At 38.9% G+C, this 10618-nt stretch overlaps 2 protein-coding genes across 5 annotated transcripts in view; one reads left to right on the top strand and one right to left on the bottom strand.

The window, feature by feature from the left end:
• Positions 1-2: 2 nt before the first annotated feature.
• LOC147325633 (stomatin-like) lies at positions 3-8863 on the bottom strand. 2 transcript variants are annotated; one of them, XM_086300229.1, is made up of 8 exons: positions 8815-8863; positions 8548-8628; positions 6936-7045; positions 6622-6694; positions 3706-3788; positions 3359-3562; positions 1920-2054; positions 3-1366 (listed from the first exon to the last, which is right to left on the bottom strand). In XM_086300229.1, the coding sequence occupies exons 1-8, from the start codon at positions 8846-8848 to the stop codon at positions 1178-1180; spliced, it is 909 nt and encodes a 302-aa protein (XP_086156355.1). In that variant the 5' UTR covers positions 8849-8863; the 3' UTR covers positions 3-1177. The 2 variants fall into 2 exon arrangements, with proteins under 2 accessions (XP_086156355.1, XP_086156354.1); XM_086300228.1 differs by lacking the exon at positions 8815-8863 and having other exon boundaries at positions 8385-8587.
• The window catches only part of barhl1b (BarH-like homeobox 1b), a 42485-nt gene continuing 40110 nt past the window's right edge, over positions 8244-10618 (top strand). Inside the window, exons 1-2 of one of the 3 annotated variants that reach the window (XM_086300224.1) lie at positions 8244-8790; positions 8987-9066. In XM_086300224.1, the coding sequence (XP_086156350.1) occupies positions 8987-9066 (80 nt within the window). In that variant the 5' untranslated portion in view covers positions 8244-8790. Of the gene's footprint in view, positions 8791-8886; positions 9067-10618 lie in introns of those variants that run through there. The other 2 variants (XM_086300225.1, XM_086300226.1) reach the window with 2 other exon arrangements.

Here is a 10618-nt window from a genome sequence, read left to right as displayed (position 1 = left end):
AACATGCTTTCAGATTTATTTAGTCATATACACTTAACTCAAAATAAAATCATATCAAATCATACTGCACAAAAGAATGTGTGCTACAAACAACAACAAAGCAAACACAGGCATTAATCCTGAACGAAACTTCAAAAAGTTATTCATGTGTCTGAGGTTTTTTTTTACAGAAACAAATTCATTTAAATTACAATGAAAACTGGTAAACTGGACAACAATCAATCAAACAGTCTTTAGAGAACACAGCAGCACAGTGTTGTCCACTGGTTGTGTTTCCATATGTATCAAAATTCCCTAAATGTCACTATTGTTACCACAACAGAAACCTATACGACTTACTAAAGTAAAATCGAACAACCTTTCCCTTTCCTAACAAAGAAATCTTCTGTGTGGCAACAACAACATGTGGCTGTAGGCAAAAATCACTTCTTGGTCAAACAGTCCAAACACTTATGTTAAAAGTAGGAAAGCAGAACAACAGATTAAAACAGAACGTGTCATTTTCACAATATATAAATTCAAACATGTTTAAATATTTACACGCTGAAAGAAAGAATATGATCAATTATAACTCATTTTTTCAGCTTCCTGATACTTGGACACTTTCTGAAGCTTTAAATGAACAAACTTGCAAATAAATAAATAAATAAACAACTTAAAACAAAAACTAAAGAAAACTCAATTAAATAAATAAAACTTCAAGTTAAAGGTTATGCTAAGACTAAAAACTCATACTACATATTATTATATATATGTTATATAATATATTGAATCAGTGGTCATTTATTGGCAAACACACCAAGATGACTGCGGGGCATTGCCACTGCTGGCTCAAGCTACCCGCTCAGCTGCCAGAGCACCTGAGGCAAAGCAAATATTCAACTCCAGCTCTGATAAACAGAGAATATGCTAAATTTCACAGGTTTGTAATAAAGGGTAAATTCTCAAAGAAGGCCTGTGGGCTAGGAGATGATACCCTAGATTGTGTCACTTTTTTTCTTTGATTATAAAGTTGGAAAAAAATAAAAAGAAGTTATAAATTAAACCTATGTGAAAATAAGCTGGCTGCTGTCAGATGTAATGACGGTGAGGCAATGAAGTTGATTACACATGTATATGTGCTCAGTGATGCATGCTGGGAGTATGTGCATTTCTTTTCTTTTTTTTAGACACTTTCTCATGTATTGACGAATTTCGGCAAAATCTCCAGTGGAAGTGCCAAAATGATGGTGGAGTTCTTCTCTTCAGCGATGGTGTTCAGGGTCTGAAGGTAGCGCAGCTGCAGGGCTGACGGAGACTCTGCAATCACCAGGGACGCCTCCTTCAACGCCCGCGATGCGCTCATCTCCCCCTCTGCTGCGATCACCTTAAGAGGAGAAACAGGAGGGAAGAAAATGAAAAGAGCGCCTTGATCTCACAGCCCAGTGGAAGAAGCCTCTACACCCACAGTTACGACTATTCTTATTACAAAATCTTGCAGAATTCCTTTTTTCTGGGTTGCGATAGATTTCTTGTTTTATTTGTAAATCTCCTTTAAACCAATTTTTAAAATCTCCAATAACCTATTGTTTAAAAGGATTAGACCAGTATGTAACCTTACAAACTACATAAATCTCCCAATGTTACTTTTTTCTCCTTTTTATGAAATTGAAGTGTAGAAAAATAACAACAATCGATAAATGCAAAAGAAGGACACAGGAAACTGGAAGGCAAAAAGCTGAGTGCTATTTGAATACTTTCAAAATAGGTCAGTGTTTCCCACACATTAGGAAATGAATGGCCAGACAATCCACTTGATCTTATTTTGAAATTCAGTTGCTGCTAATTTGCAGCATTTCGTCTCTCAGATGGTCCTCGAAGACATTTCCCTTAAAAGACTTGTGTTTAGACAGTGATATGGAGATGTAGAACCGCCTTACCTTGGCTCGGGCCTCACGGGTGGCCTCAGCCTCAGATGCCATGGCTCTCAGTAGCTGAGGGGGCAGTTTCACATCTTTGATCTCCACCCGCTCCACTTTGATTCCCCAGTCATCTGTGGCATTGTCCAGAGTGACCTGAGGAGACAGCCATGCAATATACCGTTTGTAGTACCACATCTGTAAAAATAGAACGTATGTTTAAAAAACCCTCAACAACAATAGATTTTATCGCAAAGTTTTTAAATGAATGAGAAGGATGTCCCTCATCTTTCAAAGTTTTACATTTTTCAGAACTGTCCAGCAGATGGAGCTGACAGTGGTGACACGTTTCTCTCACAAAGCAGAGAAACAGACACACATTTTACATCTACACACTGTCACACACTGCATGTCTATTTTTACATTTTATGAGCAAAAGAATTCATGAAAAAGTGTCTATTGGTCATTGTTGATCATACTATGATTATACAACTCTTCTGAGAGTGGAAGCTGTTACTGCTACAAAGATTTACCAGTGGGAATTTTTGCCCATTCATCCAGAAGAGCATTTGTAAGGTCAGACACCAGTGTTAGACAAAGGGGCCTGGCTCACAAACTCCATTCTAGTTCATCCCAGTGGTATTCAGTGGACTTTCAGTCAGCTTCTTCAACACAAAATTCATCCAACCATGCCTTTGTGGACTTTGCTTTGTATACTAGGGCACAGTATGTAACAAAAAAGGTCTTTCCCCAGGCTATTCCTACAAAGTTGGAAGCATAGAATTGTCCAAAATGTCTTGTTAAGCTGAAGCAGTGAGATTTCCCTTAAGTGGACGTAAGAGGCGCAGGCCAAACCCAGCTAAACAATCCAACGGCATTGCTGAATTCAGCGAGTAAGAGGTGTGGTCACAGACATTTGTCCACTTCCTGAAGTACCTCCTGATCACTGTCTCTGTGACTCTGAATTAGAAATAAATATTTAATCATTTACAGCAGCTCAGCATAAACTGGAAGTAAAAGTTTAATGGAAAAAATAAATAATTAAATTCTAAAGCAAACTAAAAGCTGGACTCGTCATAGAAACATGGGATTAGCTAAGCTTCACTCAGTTTACAGCAGTTTGTTAGTTTAACAGTAACACACAGTTCGGGTGACAGCTGCATTATGCACCTGGTAAACAAGGCTCAGAGCAAGATGGCATCTCAAAATGCCTTAACAATGAGCCAATAGAGACAGAAGGACTTCACAGAGATGAGGGAATACCTTTTGGATATACCACATATAACAAATGTGTAAGGTCATACCCTTGGACACACCCTTAGAGTGACAGCTCAAAGGCTTATTGGACAATGTAAACGATGTAAAAAAAAAAAAAAGAAGTAAATTTTGGAAGTATATAATTATTTCTTGCATGTTTTGGGGTCACAGTTACAGCTAAGAGAAAAGCTGAAGGAGTTTACCTGCATAAAATGTGCAATGTGTTCACAGTCAGACAGAATCTCTGCCAGGTTCTTGTTACTCAGAACATTCCTCAGGGTGGTTTGGGCCAAAAGCTGCGTAGCAGCATCTGCATTACTGACATTAGCCACGGCCAGAGTAGGATTCTGGACCCGGTAGTAGACCAGGGCATCAACACACACTGCCACAGAGTCTCTGGTCAAAACCTGAGAGAAGAACAGTGTTTACACAATACTGTGTAATAAGCTAAAAAACTACAAATAAAATAACTACGCACAGTTATTATTACATGAGCTGAATTCCAGTGAAAGTGATCTGCTTAATGTAACTGGAAGGGTGCATGTCGTACCTCTTGTGGTGGGATGTTAAAGGTGACGGTGCGCATGTCCACATTAATAAAACTGTCAGTGCACGGCAAGACGAAGAACAAGCCTGTGAAATCACAAGAATGCAAATAGTTTCAACAAAGACTAACGCTACAGTAAACACAATAATGAGGAAGCTTCCTCACAAATGTTTGAAAAGACCAAGATGAATGAGATCCTGGCAGGAGGCCAAGTCAAGCTCTCGCTTTATGAGACTGCAGCTGTACTGACAGCAAGGCAAAGCCGTGGATATTTGCAGCTTTCATTAGCCTGTTTCAAGTCACTATGATTGAATTAGTGCATCAAACAATACTAGTGAAATAGACATGTGCTAGGTGTGCAATCATTTAGCAAACATTAACACCACACCGGATAGAGAGTGGTTGGATGCCATTCCTGTCAAGATATTGTAAATTTAAATGGTGAGATCACAGACATCTGTTCAGGAGGGGCAATGATGATAACAACAGTCTCCCTGTGCCACTTCCACCATGAAATCTGAAGCACTCTCAGTCAGACAAGTAAAAAGGTCCCAGTTGGTCTAATACAGTCTGAAAAACATCTTGTGATGCACATAAGCATGTTTATCGATAAAAATCTCAGTTTCAGGCAGAATGAAAGATTTTACAGTAAACTTTCTGTCACGGTCGGACGGCCCTTTCCGGACGACCCTGCTTGTGTTTATGTTTTCTGTATATATGTTTGCTTCTCCCTCCCTGGCCCTCGGGGTTGTTTACGGAAGTGCGCGCCGTGGGAGAGGCGTGTCCTGGCGACTGTCGTCATTGGGAGTCCCTCTTCGCTGTTGCCGGCCCACCTGCAGCTGATTACCTGACCAGTGGTTGGTAATCATTCCTCCAGGCTAGAAAGGGGTATTTAACCTGGACTCGCGGCGACAGTCGACGTGGGATTATTACTCCGAACTGGTATAGTCTGTGCGAGCAGTGTGAGTGTGTTATTCGGCTAGCGTGTGGCTAACGCTGGATTTTCCTTCTTCCTCCAGGAGGGGCGAGCGGAGAAGCGAGTTGGGGAGCACACACACTAAGGGAGTTACTACACGGAACGCACTGGGAGCAAGGGACGAGCACGATTGGAAAATTGCACTTTTGAATGGATTGTTGGACTTATCTGTTTCACTGTAAATAAACGCACTGTGTTTCTGTGAGCAAGAACCGCGCCTGGGTCCCTCTTTTCCGTGACACTTTCTTTGTGAGCCCGTAGATAGAGAAGCCAAGAGTTGCAGGTTGCAGGTGCTATTATTAACCCCATGTTGTCATAAACTCAAGCCCGGGGCTCTCTGAGGAGCCACGTTTCAGCATTTTGAGAGGACACTGCTTGGTTTTTAGATCTAGTACAACAAGAAATCAAAGATAAAGAGACAGTGAGTTGTGAGGTGTATGCAAATTGTACCTCGTGGGAGTCTGTATTTTTTACTTCTATGCTTCTAACAAATCTGCTGCCATTCAAAACACAAGTTACATAACTGATCGCATGGATAAGGCATTCAGAAAAATATGCTGTAGCGCTTGAACAGCTCTGTGGGTGCAGGTTCCCTCGGGCCCCTGTGTGGGGCCTGAGTGAACCTGCACCCATGCCCACTTTGTCTGTGGTCTTGTTGCTATAAAGCCTACCAAAAAAATCACATTTTAATTTTTAGCTATGACATGCCTTGTGTCATTCTGCCCAACAGCAGGAAGAAAACGCTCTTGTAAACACAACACAACAGGACCCACTGCCCCCATGCTTCTCTTTGATTCTTCCTATGGTTTTTTTTTTCATGGTTTTAACAACACAAATATTGGACTGTCAATCAGTGTCTCAAAAACTACACTATGGACTGTCACAAAATAGTAAGTAACACACATTACGTGCCCCCCCCCCCCCCAAATGAGAAATCCTCAGGATTTACTGGAGGAATTGGCACTACATTTGGTTACCAGATGATGCATGGTAATGTTTCTGTGATCCCCCAAAATGAAGTTGGCTTCTGCGACTTTGAGTCGAGTTGTTTAAAAAAACATTAAGTGGATTTCCATGAAATTTGGTACACGCATTAATATGCCCCGAGAATCAACAGCAATTGCTTCTGTGATTTCATGACTCTTTTTGTCATCTGGTGCCATCATCAGGGTGCATAATTTGCCCAATACTTTGCTATATGAACAAAACGGATCATACATCTAATCAGTACTTTCTTCACGTCGGCATTTTAACAACCACACTGTAATGACACTTGGATATACATTATGTAACTTTTTGCGCTCCCTTGCAGACTGATAGAATTAGAGGTTTTTGTAGTAAAGTAACCGCAACCAAACAACTGGTGTGCTCTACAAAACAAAGGGTGGAAAAAAATGTAACTCAACAATACACATCATATATGAAAAAATTATGTTTAGGTCAATCAGTCCAGTGACTGTGGTCAGCTGTGTGACGATGGGTAAGTTTCCTACACTGTTTGTCTGAATTTAATGCAAGAAAAAACCCCTCCAATTTAAAGCTCAGCTGATAGCAACTGATGTCATTAAGTCTGCCAATAAAAGCAGTAATCAATATTAAATTTATTGACTGCATCTAAAATAACGGACAATCTAAATCGCTGGTAACAGGACACTGACTAGTGCTTGTTCTCCTCCCGCCCATTTGAAGCAGCTCTGTATTACGGTAGCTAAAAGTGAGCCACTGAAACACTTAAACAAATGTCCAACAACTGACATTTGCAAAGAAATGTCAGGACATTTGAATGATGATCCATGCAACCACAGCTGAGCATGAAAAATATATTATCTATGAGTTAAAGACTACTAACATTTCAATAAAGGAACTGTATATTTAGATGACTATTTAAAAAAAACACGATGGTGTAATAAAAAGAGAAAAAGAAATAAAACATGACTTCTTACCTGGTCCTTTGGCTCCTCCTGACAAAAGGCGCCCCAGGCGAAAAATAATAGCTCGCTGGTACTCCTTCACAATCTGTATACAGAGAAAAACAACCCCAAGGTCATATATAATATGTAAGTAAGTATGAGTAATTTCTTTTTCTTGCAGCTAGATATGGAGGTATTCTTATGCATGCTACTTTTAAAAAGAAATGAGTTTTCCTGTAAAGTAAAGATGCATTTTATCTGGGTGAATGGTAAACAACCATGCGTCACCAGCTTTTAAAAGGTGTTTCTAAAATAAAACAAATAGCACTGTAATTTAAGTAGCTGACCACAATACACATCCATATGGAGATGGGCAGAGTAATCAGCAGGAAAATGAGGGCGAGCCCAACCAGAATCCTGCCACAAAAGCCAATGTCAGTGTTTGGGTTCTCCAAAGCTGGGGAAAGAAGACAGACAGCATGATTTCAACTGGTTTGTACCAACTATGAGAATATATTAATGCATAGTGAATCTTGTATATTTGGACATATCTGCATGTATATTCTTCTAGATGCTAAGAAATTATATTTTAGATTTTATTTTTATTTATTTTATTTTTCAAAGGTAAAATGGAAGGGAAAAATCCTAATCTATTTGGCCCTATGTGAAAAGGTAATTGCCCCCTTTCAGCCTTTCAAATAGTTGAATCAAGAAATCCCTTAAATAGAACCTGTCTGACAAAGCAGGTAAGCTAAAAGATCTAAAAAAAAACAAAAAAACAATGCAACATGCCACAATCTAAAGAAACAAAGTAATTGACAATCTATCACTCTGGAAAGTGCTCCATTTCTAAAGCTTTGGTACTCCAGCAAACCATTTTGAAAGACGCTATCAATGAATGGAGAGAACTCGTAATGTTAATAAATCTTCCCAGGAAGAGGCTGCCTACCAAATTTACTGGAAGAGCACATCAACGATTCATCTACGAGGTCACAACAGAATATAAAACAACATCTAACGAACAGTATTCATGAATCAACAATAAGAAGGATATCAGCAAGAGTGCCAAGGAAAAAACACAATGCTGAACAAAAAGGCTTTTTTTTGTGTGAAACACATGTGGCCAGTCATCCAAACACCTGACTGCAGTTCTTGATTCTAAGAGTGGCACAATCAGTTACTAGGTTTAGGTGGCAATTCCTTTTTTACATAGGACAGGTAGGGTTTGGATGGCTTTTCCCCCTTAATACATAAATGGAAAGTGCATTTTGCGTTTGCTGTGGTTTTCTTTATCTAATCTGAAAATTTGTTGATAACCTGAAACATGTAACGCAAACAAATTAAGAAATCAGCTCTCTACTTCTGTCAATCCATTCAACAGACAAAATTAGAAGTCAGAATGCCATGAACGGCTTATACTTAACTTACAATAATTTTTTTTTGTGTTTTTTTTTTACAGTAATTAACATGTATGTTACGTGGTTTAATACTGTTTCTTGAACGCTACTGTCTTGTAAAACATTACTGGACGGTTAAGGTGTGAGTGGAACTTATTAACGGCTTATTAACGGTCAGAGCTAGCTAGCTCGTTTTTTAAGTAATGATCACTAAAAAAAATATGTACTTCTACCAACATTTAATTAGAAATTTCACGCTAATCTAAAAGTAAAACTTTCAGCTAAGTGCCGACTTAAAGAAAAAGCCAAATAACTCGGCTGGGCCAAAGTTCACTGACTTTATGAAGCCATCTCTGTCCAGCTATCAGTAAAAGGCGTAGAAAATTAAGCAGCCGTTACCTAACTGCCGTTCGCGACTTCGGGCTCGTTTCATTTCAGCATCTTCGTTGTCGTCAGCCATAGTCCCGGCCAAATAATAAATAACTAACAGTGACAGCAGGAAATGATAGCGATATATTGATTCACTATGGGCGACAGCCAGTTAGTGCGAGGTGACGTTTACCCAAGTTTTTACTTGCAGTAATCTGACGCAAGGGGGCGTGGCTGAGACCAGCTCCACCCCACGTCCTGGAAGACCCCATAACTGTAGAAAACATTGGAAAAACCACCCGGAGAAGAGAACGAGGAAGTTTCATATTCAGTTCACTATTGTTCATGCTATACAAACGTCTGGAGTCACTTCTCATTTCTTAATGTTTTGCTAAGAAATGTTTAAATATATGCGGCAAAACAAACAGAGTATAAGGTGAACACAGTTTGTTCTAATTACCTTGAAAGTCAATATTTGGTGTGACCACAGTCATTCTTCACAGTCTGAACTTTCTCAGGAAAGCTTTCCAGTATTTTCTCTAAGTGGTCTTCAGGAATAGTTCTCCTAGTTTCTTGGACATTCAGAGCTCTCCTTTGGATGTTGACTTCCTTTTTTAAATTTTTCTGTCAAGATGATGCCAGTAATGTTGAGTTCCGCGCTCTGGGGAGGCCAATCCATCATCGACTTCCATTGTGAGTTTCTTCTATCCAGGTATGTTTTCACTGCACTGACAATGTGTTTGGGACTGTCGCACTGAAAAAAATGAAGGCATTGCATAGTGGATCAAAATCTAAGAGTACTTTTCTGCATTCAATACTATCAATTTTATCAAGGTCCCCAAACACCATAGGCTTTAAATGAATTACATCACAGGACCTCTTTGCGTTTTACAGATTGATGTAGATGCTCACTATTGCACCTCTTTCCTGACCTCTTATGTACATGTCAACAATGATCTGAACCAAAAATGTCAAGTTTGGATTCATCACTCAATAAGACCTGCTAATATTTGGTCGAGTTCTTGTGCAATTTGGCATACCGATACAATCTTTTCCCTAATGCCCTTCTGTAAGACCTTCAGATTGTGTTTATCTGCTGTAGAAAGTATTTTATGCCCGACACTTTTTCTTTTGTTTTCTACTGGTTTAATTTCAAAAGAAACATTTTAGAGTCTGAAAAAACATTGCTTAAAAATTAATAGGAATAAATAAGAAAAAAATTACAACAAATTATAGGTCCTTGGAAGCAAAATATAAAGATGTGAGGAGTGGCTCAAGACTTGTAAAACTAATTTGATTGATCTGTCCTGACTTTGTCATTCTTATCCCTACTGAAGTCTCATTAAAAGAAACAAAACATGTCAAGTCAAACTGAATGTGTTCAGTTCGATGGGGAGATATTTATACTAGATGTATAAGCATCGCCTCTGGTTTGAAACAAAAAAATTTCTCATATTCTAGACTTTCACACAGATCAAAGTATCCTGTGACCACCAAAAGCTAATACTTAACTTTTGAGTCCAAAGCATATTTGACCCAATATTTATACTGTATTTCCAATATTATACTGTTTGCTTACATTTTGAAGCCTAATATATAGCATTAATGATGTCACAAATATGTGCTTGACTTAAAAATGTGCATGTAGGTGTTGGCATCTGAAGCTGAGATGAGATGAGTTGAATATTTAAAAAAAATGGCAGAACCTTTAAGTGAGACATTGAGCTCAGTGCTTGGAGCTCACATTTTTTATTTAAGATGGTCTGATACACCAATAGACCTTGTCAGACAATTCAACTGCAAATGAGCTTAAAAACATTATGTAGTCTGCACCGCCTCATGAGGTTAAAGAAAGATCAGCAAGGTTGACTTTCTTATGGCTTCCTCACATACAAAAAATGTAGTGGAAGTAACAGTCTACTCCATAGGTGTCAAACTCTGGCCCGTGGGCCAAATTTGGCCCGCAGCCTAATTACATTTGGCCCGCGAAGCCATACCAAATTACTGTTAGAGCTGGCCTACTGGTATTATACAGCTAATATATATATTGTTTAGTATTAAGCTTTGCTTGTTCCATATTCAGTTTTCCAGCAAAACTTATTTGAGTCCATAAGAAAAGATTCATTCTTAAATCTGGAGGAAGATTTTTTTTTCAATAAATATTAACGTTAGCTCGCGACTTTGTTCCAGTTTTAAATTTTGGCCCACTGTGTATTTGAGTTTGACACCCCTGGTCTACTCAGTGTGGCAGCTGGAGCCTATTT

This window comes from Aulonocara sp. 'chitande type north' Nkhata Bay, linkage group LG7, assembly GCF_057382095.1.
Source record: "Aulonocara sp. 'chitande type north' Nkhata Bay isolate Kocher_YH1m ecotype deep benthic linkage group LG7, A_spYH_male_GT1.1, whole genome shotgun sequence".
Taxonomy (NCBI): Eukaryota; Metazoa; Chordata; class Actinopteri; order Cichliformes; family Cichlidae; genus Aulonocara; species Aulonocara sp. 'chitande type north' Nkhata Bay.
This window is presented reverse-complemented; position numbering and strand designations above follow the sequence as displayed.

What these genes read in the sequence shown, in the direction of transcription:
- LOC147325633 (XM_086300229.1), bottom strand. Translation starts at nt 8,848, where the DNA reads ATGACTGTGGTCACACCAAATATTGACTTTCAAG. An exon ending in TACTGCAAGTAAAAACTTGG is followed by an intron (nt 7,046 to 8,547) that starts GTAAACGTCACC and finishes TTCTTTCCCCAG; the next exon opens with CTTTGGAGAACCCAAACACT. An exon ending in TTAACATCCCACCACAAGAG is followed by an intron (nt 3,563 to 3,705) that starts GTACGACATGCA and finishes TTCTTCTCTCAG; the next exon opens with GTTTTGACCAGAGACTCTGT.